At 42.1% G+C, this 17458-nt stretch overlaps 1 protein-coding gene across 3 annotated transcripts in view; it reads right to left on the bottom strand.

Annotated features, from left to right (window-relative positions):
- Med23 (mediator complex subunit 23) overlaps window positions 1–17458 on the bottom strand; it is a 46244-nt gene continuing 28786 nt past the window's right edge. For all 3 annotated transcript variants that reach the window (XM_055599299.1, XM_055599301.1, XM_055599300.1), the window contains 13 exons: window positions 17107–17270; window positions 15164–15288; window positions 14018–14223; window positions 13753–13933; window positions 12383–12553; window positions 11774–11990; window positions 8038–8274; window positions 6657–6822; window positions 5953–6025; window positions 4685–4899; window positions 3663–3783; window positions 2901–3032; window positions 1–833 (listed from right to left, as the gene is read on the bottom strand). In XM_055599299.1, the coding sequence (XP_055455274.1) occupies window positions 669–833; window positions 2901–3032; window positions 3663–3783; window positions 4685–4899; window positions 5953–6025; window positions 6657–6822; window positions 8038–8274; window positions 11774–11990; window positions 12383–12553; window positions 13753–13933; window positions 14018–14223; window positions 15164–15288; window positions 17107–17270 (2173 nt within the window). In that variant the 3' untranslated portion in view covers window positions 1–668. The remainder of the gene's footprint in view (window positions 834–2900; window positions 3033–3662; window positions 3784–4684; window positions 4900–5952; window positions 6026–6656; window positions 6823–8037; window positions 8275–11773; window positions 11991–12382; window positions 12554–13752; window positions 13934–14017; window positions 14224–15163; window positions 15289–17106; window positions 17271–17458) is intronic.

Below are 17458 nucleotides of genomic sequence, written 5' to 3'. Positions count from 1 at the left end.
TATTTGAGCATGGCTTTATTTAAATTTATAAATTTCAGATGGTTTCTAACTCACTTTATACAGAAAGTTCAGAGCAAAGGCAAAACTTTCATAATCTTCTTTAGTAGAAACATTACATCATTTTTTGGAACTGTTTGGAAATTTAAAATTTACAATAAAACTTTACAGCCAGGTAAAAAAAGAGTATGAAACTTCATTTGTTCCTGTAATGCAACTAAAATATAAGGCCCTTTAATTAATAAAAAGGCTCTATTTGGAAGACATACCAAATGACATTTATGTATAAAAGTTTGTAATGACCACCTTACATGTGTTGTGTCTTTAAAGTAATGTATATGAAACGTGAGGATGTTACTTAAAATACTTTAAAAATGGCTGAAACAGGCAATTTGAGAGTGCCTGCTAAAAGCCACTTGATTACAGAAACACCCACATTCCCAGGGACTCTATAAATTGTTATAAATATGTCAACATGTAGCTTACTTAATCTCTTAGAGACAAAACATAGCCAGGAAGAAGGGAATTTGAAGCGTGGAGATTCAGAATCTGAATCAGAATAGACAATCTGAACGAGCCAGTTGCTCCGGTCTCCTCAGCCCAGTGTTCAGATTTAGAGGGGCGTCCCCCTTGCAGGCAGATGTGCTCCTTGGTGTCATGAGCCTTTGGCTTCACTGAGTCACCGGCAGAGATGTTGGCACCTGGTTAGACTGAGGTGCTGGAGAGCCGCTGCTGAGGCCCTGAGGCGGCACAGCTGGCTCCATCTTGCTGATGTGCGTGATGAATCGAAGACGAAGCTTTAAAGCTGGCTTTAAATTACAGATGATCTTCTCCACCTAAGAAGTGAGAATAAGATTAAGAACAACCGAAGAGTTCAACATTTACTGAGTGACGGCGTTTAGTTGTCAACAGTGTACTATTGGGAGTTGGCACATGGCAAATTTCACAAAACCAGATACAACTGCTTTCTCACACAGGCCAGCACATGTGCCCTCCCCCCCCACAGCGTGCGCACACGTGTGGTGTGCGCTTGTCTCTATCGACACGTGCACTTCAAGAACTCACCACCCATCGACCTGCCCAGTTATCGTGCTCGCCACAACTAGAACCATTCCCATTAGAAGCTGAACCAGCTTGGCCATCCTTCCGGAATGCTACACCAGCAGGAGCAGGAAACATTTGCAACATTTATCCATCCCCAGAGCTATTTTCTTCATTTTATACTTGGACCCGTCAGCAGTACCATGCACTCAGAAAGCACTGAGGAGACAAATGTTCCCTTCCTCAGGTGTCTTAGCTTGAATTCTTTTAGACCTTAGGGGGAAGGATCAGGATGTTAGCAATTTTTCTTTTTGCTTTATTCCTATGTCCAAGTGTAAGCCTGAACACAAAGAATACATTTTGGTTTAAAAAAGCATTGATGAGATCATCTTTTCTGTGTTAACAGCAGACACAAAGAGAAATGCATGCATGCTTGCTTGCTCCTTCCTTCCTTGAGGGAAAATCATTAACTCTGACATCACTGCTAAAGTATAAAGAAGTGAATGTCTGTAGTTGGGCTTTGCAACTTTGTGGGTTCTTCTTTTTCCCCTCCTTTATTCCTAGCCCACCACCTTTCACCCCCTAACACTAGATAGTAGAGAAACAAGGATAGATGGGAGAGAAGAGTTAAGCAAATTCCTGAGTCTACTTTCTTTCCTTTTGTTTCTTTGACCACGGCTACTAACAAACTGCAACCAACCTCCCTAAGCAACCAATAACCCCCCAACACCTCTTCAGGCCCTTCCTTAAAAATTCCCAGAATTCCAAATGTCACACAATCACAGAAATTTTCTGCAGCATGCAAAATCATGCTTCTGCTAGATATAGTGCGAGGCAAATCATAGTCAGCTGCTGCGGACAGTGCAAAGCAGCCCCATATCCCCATACCCGGGATTAAAATGAAAGTGCATTCTTTTTTATATCATTTCTGTGTTTTTAAAAGAAACCAAAGTTCTAGAATTCTTAAAAATGTCACTACATATGTCTCCGGAGCAGCAGCTCCAAAGAGTGAGCGCTTAGATTAGCACTCAGATGACACAGCAATTATCTTTCTGTGATAGAGGGGTGAATATAATCGAAGAACAATACACCCAAGTGTGGAAACGTTACAATGAAACCCACTGTTTACAGAGCTAGTTAGGGGAAAAATACAACAGAACTAAGTTTAAGAACTGCCCTTCCAGAAGGGGAAGGAAACTGTAGTCAGGTACTGAGAAGAAGGACTGTCTCTCAACTATCTACCTCACTACCATCCCCACAACAGCTCAGAGGGCTTCATACACATGGAAACACCAGCATGATCAAGGAGGTCTCTCTCCACTTCAGCCACCTCTAGTAGGAAGTGCTTCCACTCTTCAGCGTCACCACCGAGCTTATACTGTGTCACATGAAACAAAACTCTCACACACAGGATGGAAACTTTCCGAGCAGTAGAGATGAGATCGTTTCCCTGGGATTTGTTCTTCATGTTAAGAACCCTCATGCTCTTCAGAAACCCCCAAACACCAGGCTCTGGCCAGCCACTCTTCCCCAGGGCACCCTAAGCACTGGGGAAAGGGAAGCCTCCTTCACTGAGAGCCCCTGCCCCACCACATGGCTTTCCCCAGACATGATGACTATTGAATGGGATGACTGCTCACTGGAGCCTTTGGGTTTTCTCAGATGCTTTGTTTAAAACATCACAGGGAAAAGGTCATTTCTTCATCGCTGCTGTCTAGACTGTGGTCTTAAGAAGTCAGATACCACACACCAGACAAAAACAAACCCAGACTAAAATATTCATTCAAACAAAAATGTTTATCACCACGTATTAAGTTCTCTAGGTCAAACATCACTGAAAAGTTAAAAAAAAATTAACTTACTTGCTCTTTTACACTATCACCAGTAAACATATACTTCATATGATACAGGAAGTCACAGATGGGGTCCATGTAATTTAAGTGTGTGCTGCACTGGTCTACATTCAACAGCATGTCATAAAATGCCACTCCAATCTATGCAACAAATAATGTCAGGTTATTTAAGTGAGTAAAATGATCAGATAATTCAACACAACACACCGTGTAGATAGCATCTCTGCAACAAATGCATTCCAGGGCTGCCCAGTCACACAATGTACCTCCTAGTTGCATTTTCTAGCTAACAAAAAATAAAAGATTTCTATCTCTTATTTTATGTGTTTGTATGTGTACCACGTATATGCCTGGTACCCCAGATGGCAGAAGAGGAAGTTGGATCCCCTGAAACTGGAGTTATAGGTAGTTGTGAGCTGTCATGTAGGTCTGAGAACTGAAACTAGGTCCTCAGCAAGAGCAGCCAGTGCTCTTACCTACTAAGCCATCTCTCTGGCCCCATGGTAGCTCGTGATTTACAAAATTGTATTCTTGCCCATTTTCTTAGAAATGCTTGACTTCATCCAGTCTCATGACTTTAAATGACGCTGTAAGTTCTCAAATGTACCTCTGAGCCCTTACTCTGACTCTGTCTTTGATCACAGCTATCCTCCCTGCATGTCAAGCTCAGCGCACCGTACACCAAACTTCCCACAGGAACACTGAACTCCCAGAACCCACGAAGCTAGTGTCACTGCTCACGGCTGACCTGCACCGTGACAAACATGTTACCTCGATCATGCACCGTGTTCTCTCCTGTTGGAATCTCTGTAAAAATGGCCCTACGAGATGGTACACATAAAGCAACTGGAACTCAGTCTTCACTATGGGGAGAAGCACTTCAGTGAGAAACCTGAAGGGAAGATAAAAATAAAAACCTCTTCAAGTTAAGTCCCTTGAATTCTTCCAATTATGTTAATATGTCATTTATAAAAGTATTTAAGACTTTATCATTTTTCTCAAAGATTCTACTTAATTTTGGTATCAGTAGTGGTATTCTGTGTACCTGTGTGTGGGTGTGGTGCGCATGCGTGTGTGGGTATGCAGAGGCCAGAAAAGGACATCAGATGTCTGCTGGTTTCCACGCCTTCCTACAGCACTGAGGCTGCATGGCAGGTGTATGTGCACACATGTGTGGCTTTCTGTGTGGGCTCTTCAGATTTTAACTGAGTCTGCATGACTGCATGGTGCATACTCTCTGCCCATCCGAGCATCTCCCTCTCCTGGTAACAATGGTACCTCTAAGTAATCTTGCATTATTTCACCTGCTCTCATTTTCAATTGACTGACCACTGAAATAAATTACTTCAGATTTAAAAGTAATTCTTAAAGTACAGGTCTTAAATGACAGGTGAATTATCGAAAAAAAAAGAATTTATGAAAATGTTATTCTCATAAAATCTGGATCTAATTGATAGCATTGTATGGTCAACAAAAATAATCTGAAAATAGATTGAGGCCGGTTTTTCAGTTCAAGAGGTGATTTTTGTGATATCCTTTGGGGAAGGCAATGATCTGATTAAGCCTCCTGAAACCACAGTAGAAAAGAGAGAGAGCAGATATTACTACTTACACACGTAAGAAACCAAAACAAAAAATTCTGAAAACAAAAGAGGCTTCCTGATTAACTAGGTCCTCCACTGCATGAAACACATTTACTCTGCAATTTTCTTTGGTGAGACACACGCTTCACCTGTAAATCAGACTTAGAAAAAGAAAACTGTTAAGTTTCTTTACGAAATCCCAGCACTTACTTTGGAATGAGTGAAAGCTGCCCAATGCTAGAATGGTGCCACACAGCGTGTGCTAGCGCTAATGTATAGCTGCAGCTCATCTCAGAGTAGGACTGATGGCAAGCGGTGAAGTCGAAGAGGCGGAATGGATAACCAACCCACTCCGTCTCTGATGTCAGGCTGGAACTGTTGATAACACTCACAATTCGGTCATGAAGGACAATCCAGTAGGGTTCCTTTAAATCAGAGGGAAGTCTGGTTTAAACAAAAATAGCAAGCACCCAGTACCAAGTACCTCAGAGCCCATATGCTACTACACTTCCCATCGCTGCAGTTTCCACTTATCTGGCTAGAGTCTGGACAATGGAGAGTCTGCGGCAGAGCTGCACTGAGCAGCCCGACCTGGAGAGAGGTGGACTTCCATCTTTCCAGTGTATTCTTTAGTGCCTGATGGCTACCACGCAGTAAACTGACTTTACTAATAATATTCACTATACACACAAGCCTGGGACACATGGGAAAATAGAAATAAACCCCTGTCTTATATTTTGAAAGCATATAAACAAAGCATGGATTCACAGAGCTATCCAAGAAGTATAGCAAGCAGGATGCTATCAGCATTATTTAAAGCTCAAGAGATGGCGAGGAAGTCAGAGGAGATGTCACACGGGCTGCAGAAGCTGGCAGAGGGTGGAGGAAAGAAGAACTGTGGCACAATGCCTCACTAACATTTCTTGATGAGCAGTGTATGGGAGGAATGGCTGGATACATAGCAATTTAACTGGTCAAAAGTAGATCAGATTATGAGACAGAAATAAAAGCTGGATAGGTGAGTTGGCACTAGCAGAGACTGGCAAGTCTATCAGATACATTTACAACTGAAGTAGATTTGCAACTATGTTGTGTGTGTTGAGACAGCGTCTCATGTAGCCCAGGCTAAGCCTCAAACTCATGCTGTATTTGAGGATGACTCAGAAGCTTCAGTTTTCCTGCCTCTACCTCCCATGTGCTGGAATTATGGGCATGTGCCAGCACACCAAGTCTGTGTGGTGCTCATGACGAAACACAGTACTTCACACATGCTAGGCAGGCTCTCTGCCAACTGCGGTAAATCTCCAGCCTCATTATGACTTTTTACAAACGTAATGGTAGGAAAGACTGAAGAATGAGACGGTTCCTTCACTTGCATGCTATCCTAGGGTACGCTCACTCTGTCTGTATATCTCTTTCTCCTGGAGACAGGATAGTGAGATACACTGCATCACTGTGTACAAACATCAGGAACTCACTGGGAGAGCAGTGATGATCAAACCGATTGCGTTCATCCATGCTGTGATGTTCTCCCTTGGCACTAAGGGCTGACTGCAATTAGACAGGAAAAAAAAGTAAATTATTAAAACATTCTATACACTTGACCAAGGATCTTGCTTTGAAAAAAAACATAATTAAGAAGATTCACAACCGATCAACTCCAAACAATGGACAATTTTTTTCTTTTTCTTTTTTTCTTTTTTTCACCTAATATACACAAAATAGGCCCTGTTTGTATGTGTGTCCTTCAATAATAGTTGCAGGGCTGAAAAGACTATTTGAGCATTTACCCTTTCTCCCAATCATTATTCCCTACTTTTTGCTGATCTTTTTAAAAAGATTTGGGGGAGGGGGGAGAGCAGAAGTGTAGCTGAGACTTAACTTGCTGTCAGGATATAAACAAGCTGTATCTAAAGTCAAGCTATAGACCATTCCTGATGATCTATAAAGAGACTTACGAGTGACAAGGTAACATTATTTCTAACTTAATTATCAAGTACGTAATAAGGGGTACCAATGCAAACAAACTTCCATCTTCTGAATATGACCAATATTCATTCTCTTAGACCTACATCACATAGATGAGAGTGGGAACCACTGTGCTCAATTTGGGACACAGGTCTGTCTGACAGCAACAGCTTCAGAAATCAACAGACTCTACTTCATGAGAAAGGGCACAGACCTTTTGAGGACAACGTTTAGAAGTGCATTCCCAACATCTCTGCCTGGAACTGCCAAGGCCATGAGCTCCACACAGGTGACGTGCAGAGCGTGGGCGGCAGGGTTGGGGAACTCATTGAATCTCCAGTCACAGTTTGGGAAGGGTCCAGGGGACTTGCCAGCCATGGGTGCAGAAGATTAAGGCAATAACAATCAGACTCTTCTGAGATACTCTTCTGAGATATGACTCATATTTATACAGTGTTTACAGATTTCATAATATTTCAAATGTACGCCTCTCATTTGACTATCAACTTATCTAACTACGAGCTGTCAAGAAGTGACTGAACTGCAATTAAGACATAAGAGATAAACAATACAAAGCAAACACAAGAAAAGTGTGACAAGATCAGATACACTTAGACCACACAGTACACCAGCAAGAAACAGGAGCAGGGCATCCCAAGCTTCTCCATCCTATTCTTTTATAGCTCTAAGACAATTTCACATGACAGTGGCTTTTAAGTGAGTAATCCTTTTCCTGTAGGAAGTACTTTCCTTTGTTTAGGGAAACAATAGAGGTATGTTATACAGACACGTTATGCAGACTGTGCTAATATCTGTACACATGAAATCAAACTGAAATGAAAACATCAGAGCCAACAGCTATTTAGTTTAACTGCTGTCTATCAACAGCAGCATTCTTTAAAAGTACTCAAGGATTTAATATTAACTTAATTCATTATTGAGGTAGGGTCTTTCTATGGAGCCCAGGCTGACCCTGAACTTTTAGAAATCTTCCTGCCTCTGTCTCCCAAAAGCTAGAATTGTGGGTATATGCTGCTATACCTGGTTTTAAAGGATTAATTTAAAGCAACAAGACTAATACTCGCAGGAGCAAACCAACCCCTGCACTCTAAGAGACAATGTACTAATTTCTCCTTCAAGAAAAATGTCTATAAGTCTGTTCTTGAGTAGCAACAGATAACATATATGATGTAATTTAAGGTTTCAAGATTTTTACAGAGATAAAATCATCATAAAGTCCACACAAATTCCAACATGTGGGAGGCAGACAGAGTATAAAATCAGCTTGCTCTACACAGCAAGTTCCAGGCCAGCCATGACGACATAGTTAGATGCCTCAAGAAAACTTCAAACAAGCAGACAAAAGCATTGAAAGAACTGAAGGCAGATGCAGCAGTGTTCACTTACACTCAGAGTTCCTGGGGGAGCTGAGGCAGAAAGATGGCTCAAGGCAAGGACTCTGAGGTTGACCCCAGCAACTCAAAGAGAAAATATTAAAAATAAGGGTTTGAAGCACATGAAAACATTACCTTAAAAGCTGTTCTTACAAGCTATTTATGGAGCATCTGAAAGAAACACGACAGATGAAAGGATATTGTCTACCAAGCGGCCAATCAGCTTGCAGTAGTAGGAGTCCTCTGGAACCCAGGGATTGTCCTCGCGTGCATTCATAGCGTGCTTCAGGTAGGTGTCACTGAGACACCAGCCCTGTGGCCGGTTGTCTTTGAGGGAGCCAATGATTGCATGGACAAGTTTTCGTTTGAGATGGTCACGGTTTCGCAGGCACGTTTCATAATAGTGCAAGGTATTATACAGGTAAGTCACTGGCCGGTCTGCCAAGAAGAAAACAGGTAACCAGTCTCATCAGCCGAGAACTGAGTCGTGTCCTCTCATGTCGACCCAGAGAAAGCTCAGATTACGACTTTACTCCCAAGACCACTGCAGACAATGAGTGTTTCAATCCTAAATTAGGCAGAACACCATTAGTAATATACTGAGGATTTAAGGATTTAAGGTCATGATTCTGTACAGCCATTTTCACCTCCATAAATCTATTATGCAAAATTGACCTGAATGCAACAAATGTCAATGGCGGTTATGCTCCTTTGTTAAAACAGTCATAACTAAAGGGCTGTGAAATGACCACAGTAAAAGCAGAGGTCTTTATGGCCTGACATTAATAATCAACCACAGCACAGGAGACAGGGAAAGCAGAACGAACCTGCTGCAGAACGTTGCACTTTATGCAAGAGCCCACAATAGCATCTGTGAAGGACACTAAGCCACTGTGACAGCGCCTGCATGCAGAGGCTACTGCCAGCCAGCTGCAACAGAGGCTTTTACTGCAGGCCCACTATATTGTAAGCCAGAGCCTTGCTGAAGGCACTCTCCCTTGACCTGACACTTAATCTATAGAGTAATAAACTTCTGCTTTTAAGGAAGACACTGGAGATCCAGCCCACAAGTGATGCTGGACTTTTTCTCTACTGTCTACCCTAACCCTTCACATCTGTGTCACAGACTGCATCATGCTCCTGGATCTGGGTCTGGGAGGTACCTCAGTTGGTCAGTCCACCAACTCTCCCACACCACCAGGGTGAGCTCTCCATTACTGCCCCAGCCAGCTCACCCAATGCCACAGCCGTCAAGGGGCAGAGCCAGCTCTCAGGCTCTCATGCCCTCTGGAGCGGGCTCACCGGAGCCCTGGCAAAAGGTGGGGCCAGCTCTCCAGAGTTCCACAGCCAGTGAGGGATGGGGCCAGCTCTGCACAGGCCTTGGACACCTATGAGGTCTCAGGCAGCCCAGACCAGGAATGTCCCCAATGTCTTTAGTGGTAATATAAGCTATGGGCATGGACACAGACCCCTGCTGCCGCATGGCCAGGGACCCTGACATGGCCCTCAGTGACAGAATGGGCTAGGATTTTACTAAAGCCACACAGGGCAGGCCACTCACAACAGGCTATTCCTCTCCATCCTTGAGTTTCCAGTTCCACCTCTCTCCATAATGCTCAAACTGTTTTACTTCTGTTTCTCTATCCACTAGATACTTGCACATTGTAGTGGCTTCTGCTGCATGCGGGTCACACGGCTGGCAGGTCTCTGGGTGTCCTCCACCAGCCCATGCAGTGTGATGTGGCTATGAGTGAGGGGCCAAGTTTTTGATGGGTAGGTCTTTGTTCCTGTTTTGGCAGGTGTTGGGGACTCTGTGCTGGGTTTTAAGGTCAGAATGGTGCCTCTAATACGGTGTCAGTTGTGTCACGGTCCTATCCCAGCAGAAGACAGGCAAGTTCACAGATTGTTTGAGCTACACAGTGAGCCTGTCTCAAACAACCAAGGACTGAGTGCATAGCTCAGTGGTAAAGCATTTGCCTGCCATCCACAAGACCTAGGTTCTATCTGTGCATAAAACAGAAGAAACTTTATTAATCTCATAAAAAGGATCTATTTATCTCCAAATACATCAGTTTATTTAGAGATAAAAATACTGAAAAGTTTTCCCTTAGGAGCAGGAACAAGCAAAGATGTCCTCTCTCACCTACCTCAGCATTGTCCTAGAGTTCTCAAATCACTCTAACAAGACAAGAAAGGCATGAGGGGGAAAAAAGTAAAATTAAAAAGGCAAAAGATTGGAAAGAAGTGTAATTTTTGTTGTGTGTGTGCTATATGTAGGTATATGTTTCTGTGTATACTGGAGGCGTGTATAAGTACGTATGTATGTACACATGCATGAGGGCCTGTAGAAACCAGATGGGAAGAAGATAAATGTAAGAAAAAGAACTGCACATTGAGTGAATTAGTGGAAACCATACCTGTTAAGTTATAGGTAACAGCCCTGCATGGAAATGTTGATAGAAACTATTTGTGTGAGGCTGAACAGTGCCCTACTTAAAATTCATACCCACATAGACCCTCAGACTTTGAACTTATTGGAAATAGTTTTTGCAAATGTAGTTAGCTAGCTAAGCTGAGATGGGGTTGGTGGCCATAAATACAATGGCTAGTGTCCTACTAAGGCCCTGTTGAGAAAGGAAGAGAAGCCTTGGGACAACAAAGGAAGAAACTGGACCAATGTGGCTACTAGTCAAATAATGCCAAGGATTGTGGCAAACATGAGGCCAGTCTGAAATCCACTCTCTGCCAGGCTCTAAGACTACCTCAGCACAGCTGCCGCCTTGACCTCAGACTTTGGCAGTTACATGTGGGGGCATAATTAACTAGGACTGTGTTAGGAAACTAGCACACTAATCCATCGGGCTATCTGAGAATACTTAAGAATTGAAGCATCTGCCTGACACACACAGCTAGACTTGAATCAATACATTAATGATCTACTCTAAAATTAGATGTTGTTTTTACGTGTCTTATATACATCTGCGCATCTCTAAATATATATCCTTCTTTGATGCTGTTTGCATAGCATGGAAATGAGTTAAGGGCACATAGCCATTGGCTAGTTTTATTGCCATTTTCTAATGGATTTATAAATCCTAGAGACACTGCTCTGTCAGCAACTGGGGAAGCCTGAATGTGTCCCTGTGGGCTACTTTGGGACAGGGAGAGTCACTGTATTCCCGGATATGGACTCATGGTGTTTTATTCTACCAGTCTGGTTCGATTAGACTAAGGTGTATTAAATGCCTCATTAAATGCTCCAGTCTCCAGTCTTAAGACAGGAGGCTCAATGGTTCACAAGCAGCCATGTGAACCCTGTTCCTAGCTCCTTGGTTCTTATTAATGGTCCACAGGTTTTTGAGAGGCTCAGACACATCAGGGCTTTTACGAAGTTTTGAAAAGGCATCCTCCTTCTGGGACTGGCTGTGCACCACACATAACCTCACCTTTCTAAAACGATGGTTCCCATGAGCCCACCTTACTCAATAGCTTCCAGCTGACTCCCATCTACAGGTTATAAAACCCAAACTGGCAGTTAATGTGATCTTGCATTCAGGTAACTTTTCCTTTTCCAGCCTTATTTTGAAACTCCTAGGTAAACATTCTTAATTCATTCCAACGAAGCAATGTCCCTTCAAATATGCCCTTTTCCCCTACAGGGTCTTTCTAAATGACCCCTTATGACTCACATATTTTTACGTTCCTCCTGCCCAGATAAGTCAGATATATCAAAAGTTCAAATTGTCCCTCTCAGAATCCTGCCAAGGCACATTCTGTCTACAGTGCCATCACCCTGCTCTAGCTCACATAGTAGTCTGTGCACCGTGACGTCTTTATGGCATCACTTCTCAGCACTTACCCTGGAGCACTCTAAAACCTCAGACCCACCATTGCCACATGAAGGAATGAGATGGAACTAAAGCTTGAACAAGCTCACCATGAAATTTGTACAGGCCCCCGAGGTGATCCAGGAGAGTCTCCAGTGATTTAGATACAGGAAGCAACTCTAAAAATCTGTGGATTACTATGTCAAACACGGGAAGGAACCGCAGACACACATTTCCAAAGTAGATGGGAAGATAGGGGGACTGGATCGGAACAGGAGGGTCAACCTGTTCTGCCAGGCCTTCGAAATACAGCTTTTCAGGATATTTCTGTGGATGAGGAAATAGACAATTAGAGTAGCTCAGAAAAGCTCACTTAAAAGAGCTACAGAAAAAGAAAACATTAATTTTTAATAAATAAACAAATATTTTGGTTTTTTGGTTCTGAGAACTGGCTTGTGCTAAGCACATACTCCCTAAATCAGCAACAACCCATGAGCCATGCCATACTAATTTTATTATAGCTAACTTCATTTTATATGTAAACATGTATATTAAAAGTGCAGTTACAAATTACTCCTATTCGTTAGCAAAATTTTACAGGTAATTGGCTTCTATACAGATCATAAAGCAAACACAAGAACCACAAGGAAAACAATCTAATCAAGGCGCCAACCGCAATGCTGCTTGGGAGAGTGAGCAACACTGGTCAGAGACAGTACCTTGTGGTAGTTCATATGCTTGGTGTGCCAGTCATTCTGGAGCCAGTGCTCTGGGGAGTTCTCCTTCACAAAATCACTCACGCGGTTTCTGAAGTCATTTGGTTTGAGCAACAGCAACTGAATTATGAAGTAACAAACCTGGGCTTCATTGCCTTCGTGACTACGCATAGCCTTGGAAATAAACAGAGGAATTAAGTGAAACGGTCCTATCCGTCCAAAAGTATGGTTCTGCCATCTGGTAGGCTAAATTTTAAGATAGTAAAGCCTCACTCTTAGTATGACTTCCTTAAATTTTAAGTCTACCCCAAATCAAATTTTCAGCAATCTAAGATTATTTGACTCCTTCTGGCCTGCTGTTCTTTCCTCGATGTAAACTTAGGGTCACGTGATGCCCGTTGTTTTCTGACAACGTCTCCCTGCTTTACCCCCTTACCTTTGATGGGTAAACTTTTCTTAGTCCCATTACAAGACACCTACCTCTATGTTTATGCTTCACAGACAAGAGGTCAAGGCTAATGACCTAAGCCACTGCTAATATACCACCATGCTCTGGCTGGCTTTGAACTCTCTATGTAGATCAACTTGGCCTTGAACTTGTGACGCTCGACCTGCATCTGCTGGGATTACAGGCATTTGCCACCATACCCAGCCACTGTATCTTTAAAATGTGGAACCTTTTCCAGGTCTAATTCAGTCTTTTCTTACAATTTCACTTGAAGGGCTGGAGTGCTGGCTCAGAGCTTAGGAGCACTGGCTGCTCTTCAAGATGACATGGGTGGGATTCTCAGCACCTGCATGGCTCTCCTCAGAACTTTCTGTAACTCAAATTCCAGGGACCTGACACCCTCTTCTGGCTTCCATGGGCACTGTGCACGTGTGGTGCACAAACACAAATCTACACAATATGCTCATGCACATAAAAAAAAAAAATACACCTTAAAACAAACAAACTAAGTAACCAACCAACCAACCAACCAACCAGCTTTGAAATACACTAAGAGGCAGAAACCAAGGGAGCATCTGCAGGATGCTGGGTATATTTGAGAAACAGTCAGTTGGACTTCTGGTTACTGAAGTGCGTGGCTACATTAGCTAGCACTCTACAAAGAAATGCAGTAGCTTCTTACTATTTCCTGGCCCTCATGTGAGCCTCGGAGACATCACAAGAGCAGAACAACCTATTCATGTCTGTATCTTCTGTGAATACTGAACACTGGATATGAACTGAAAGAAGAACTCAGAGCTCCTTATTCTTTTAAGGAGTCTTGAGTACACGGTACGTCCATTCAGGGCAAGAAATGCGCAGCAGGTCTCCCACTCCCACAGTCTGGTCACAGGCTGACAAGAAGCTCAGAAGCATCTTCTCTTACCAGGCAGAGAATTAACCTGTCCAGAGTGACAATGTTGTACTTCCACACCATGTCGTTAAGGATCTCAATGCACTTATTCAGTTGCTGGCCTCCTGCTGACGTAGAGAACTCATACACCAGGAAGTCTGCAAACGTTCTCACATGGGCTACCAAGGCTCTGGCCCCAATCCTCTCTAGCACTCTAAAGGCAAAGGGTAAGGGTTAAACTCTCTTATTTGGCTACCACTGTTTGTCACGCAGACTGAAACCTGGGCTTCTGGCTTACCTATATCCAATCTGACTAATATGATCCGTCTCCAAGAGCATTTTCCAAAGAAGACACAGGAACAGAGGAGGAAAGCCTTGCACAGAGAACTGGGTAATAATTTCATTTTCATCAGTCATTGACTTCCACTTCCTATACTCTTCTTCCACATTTTTCTTAAGATTAAAACGACTTTCCTGGGGTACATTATTTTGCTTGAAGAATGCCTAAAAGGAAGAGCACATTTTTACATCACTGGATATAGTGAAAGGAACGTGGACATAAATATGGAAGTTCTGCATTTGGTTCTGGCATTACAAAAACAAGTATCCTTGAGTAACTCGGTAATGAAAGCCTGAGTGTCTATACTAGGAAATGTACAGGCTGGCCTAGCAACTAGAAGAAGTTTCTTCTTCTGTACTTCTGAAACAGCAATTCCAAGCAAGTGTGAATTCAAAGTCTCCTTATTCATTTCTGTTAACCTCTGAGAGAAGACGGGAAGGGAAGGAGTGTGTCTCCTTCTCAGGTTACACACTTAGTGTGTCCGTACAATCACCCAGGGTTCTGATCATGGTTCCCAGACCAGCGGTCTCAGCCAGTCCTCAGGGCCGTTCCATATCTACTCAACCAGAAGCTGTAAGCTGGGATCCTGAAATCTGGAGCTTAGAAAAACTTTCAGATAAATCCGATTTATGAAAACCACCACTTTGGCTTCAATTAAATTCATGGAATATCAATGCCTACCATGCCATAAATTTTTTCTGAGAAGTACAAGATACATGATGTTTTCCTTCCTTTTTTTATATAGCCACAGCTATAATTTTGTTGTACGGTTAAAAAAACAACATAGGCAAGTTTAGTATCTATGTACTCTATTCATTAAAGTTTATTTTTCTCCATTTTGGTGCTAGGAAATAATTTTTCAGGTAATGTATTGACTCTAATGAGATATTAAAACTGTTATTTTAAAAATGAAATTATTACGGTTTCATTTTCATTTCATCCTACTCCTCAGTAGGATGAGAAGCAACTGAACAGATTTTGGAAGTAAAAGCAAGCATATTCAAAAGGGAAGCAGCCAAGTTAGTCACCAAGACTAACTCTCTGAAAAGCCACTGTGATGGAAGAGTTACTGTGTATTTAATATGTAATTCAGAACCAAATTACCTGCAGAGGGGCTGGAAAACAGCTAAGGGTGTGTGAAGCCCAATTATGAGGAGTAAAATTCATGATGGTCTGAAGGATATCTTTACACCAAGTTCCCTGTATTGAATCAGATCCTGTGAAAAAATCTTAACAAACAGACACAAGTCAGAGCTCTATGCCCACAGATAAACAGTGCCAAAGAAAGCAGAAAACAACAGTGCACACTGAGGACCTTACTGCAGGAAAAGTACTGTTTACCTTCACTTCACTAGAACACAAACTTTCTTACACTATGTAACTAGGATAACTAGGAGGTACTTTTTTATTAGAAATTACGAGCACAATTAGTGACGAGACAACAGAGAACTTTTGAATCTTTTTTGTTTTTTTTAATAAGTCTTTACTGGGCCAAGAGAATAGAGTTGATAAAGTAGATGTGTGGTTTAGGTGACTGAAATAGCTATATGCTCTGTATGTCACCAGTACAAATCTCTAAATCAGAGATGTTTACTTACACAAAAGAGCCGTTTACAAACATGTAGCTGAAGCTGATAAATTTGTTATCTCTTTTCTTTCCTTTTTTAAAAAAACAGCTCTCAAAATGTGGTCTGCCCATCTCTAGCTCTTGCCACTGTCCTTTCTTCCTACCTACCTTTCTTTTTTGAGATAGGGTCTTGCAATAAAGTCTAGGTTGCCCTCAACTTTGCAATCCTCCTGCCTCAAACCCTCCAAACGCTAGGATTACAGGGTTGTGCTACTAACCCTGGCCCACTATCCTATGAAGGATTTGATGTGCTCAAAGCTATTGAAATAACAATGCCAAGATTTCTTTAGCATTTTCTGAATGGTGCGGTGGTGAAACACCTGACCCTCACAGTTCAAAGGTGGCACGGGACTACACTCACAGTCACACTCTTCTACACCATCTGATTCCAACAGCGACAGAAGGTGCCAGCCTCTGTTAGGATCACTGTCAGTGTACCACAGATTAAAAACATCAAAGGTACCACAAAGGACTTTGAATTTTTTTATCACGAAGAAAATGTCTGAGCAGATAAATTACTTTGCTTTGAACATTATACAATGAACACATATGTATGAAAACATGGAGTAGTAGCCCACAAATATATGTATGACTTTCTAATTGCCAATTAAAAAGAAATGCAAAAGTGACCACATGAATCTACTCTCAGTGCTTAGTGTGGCAGAATCATAAGGAGATCCAGAGTGCTGGGTGTCTGAAGGGAAAGCACTCATCTGACAAGACTGAGGTACAACAGCTGCTTTTTTTCATGGAGTTTCGATTTTAGGTAAAAACATCTGACAGAAAACCCAGTACTTATGTGGATCGTAGATCTAAACATTTAGCAGACACTTTCTTGCAAATTAACAAACTCAGCCTGTTGTTTTAAGAGAAATAAATGATAGCAACTTTTAGAGATTGTAAATTTGATGTTTCAGGTGACAATTAGAAACTGGAAAAACTCCTCTCCACGAGTGTGACTATTTTCCAAGACCTAAAGATTTTATGAAATTTATAGTGGTTTCAACAAACACACTTTGATGAAACTATAATGAGATGAGCTGATATTTGCTACAACTACTTAACTCAGGAAATATTTTCCAAATGACCAAGTCATAAACGCCCCCCAGACATGTGTTAAACATGTATTCAATGTTAAACAGGCCAGTGGATCACAGTGCAGCAAGTTTGCAAGATCCACTGAGAGGACTAATAGACTTATTTATGTATAGATGGAAATCCATAAAAAGAAAATCTTTGGGAATTTCAAACTTTTTGTAAAGCAATCATGAAACAAAAGACCTCAGTTAGAATAACGGTGTCATGAGCTTCCATTTGTAATGACCCTTCGGAGAGACCAAGATACCCCTGAGGCTGTGCTCCCCACAGTGATCTGAGAGGAACAGCACCTTGTGTACTAATGCTGCCGGATGCTCTCTACCTGTGACGTGGGTTGCTCGGGCTAAGGTCAGGATCAAGGCTCGGTTCAGCTCCTCAGACTCTGCGGACAGCACCGTTTTGGGATCACTAAGGAAACGTGTAAACTGCGGCTGGACCTCTGAGCTCCCTAGCGCTGTGATGAGCCTCAGCGCAGTGCTCTCCACACTGAAAGCAGGAATGCACAGGTCACACACATGCACTAAATCCAAATGTAGTTATTGAAATGCAAAACACAAAGATTATACATTCCCTTGCTCGACATAAAACTCCCTTCTGATGGAAGCAGCTGCCCTTATATATATATATATATATATATATATATATATATATATATATATATATATATATATATA

Source organism: Psammomys obesus, unplaced genomic scaffold, assembly GCF_907164565.1.
Source record: "Psammomys obesus unplaced genomic scaffold, mPsaObe1.curated_primary_1811, whole genome shotgun sequence".
In the NCBI taxonomy this organism is placed as follows: Eukaryota; Metazoa; Chordata; class Mammalia; order Rodentia; family Muridae; genus Psammomys; species Psammomys obesus.
Note: the sequence above shows the minus strand (reverse complement) of the source record. Positions and strands in the feature narration are given on the sequence as shown.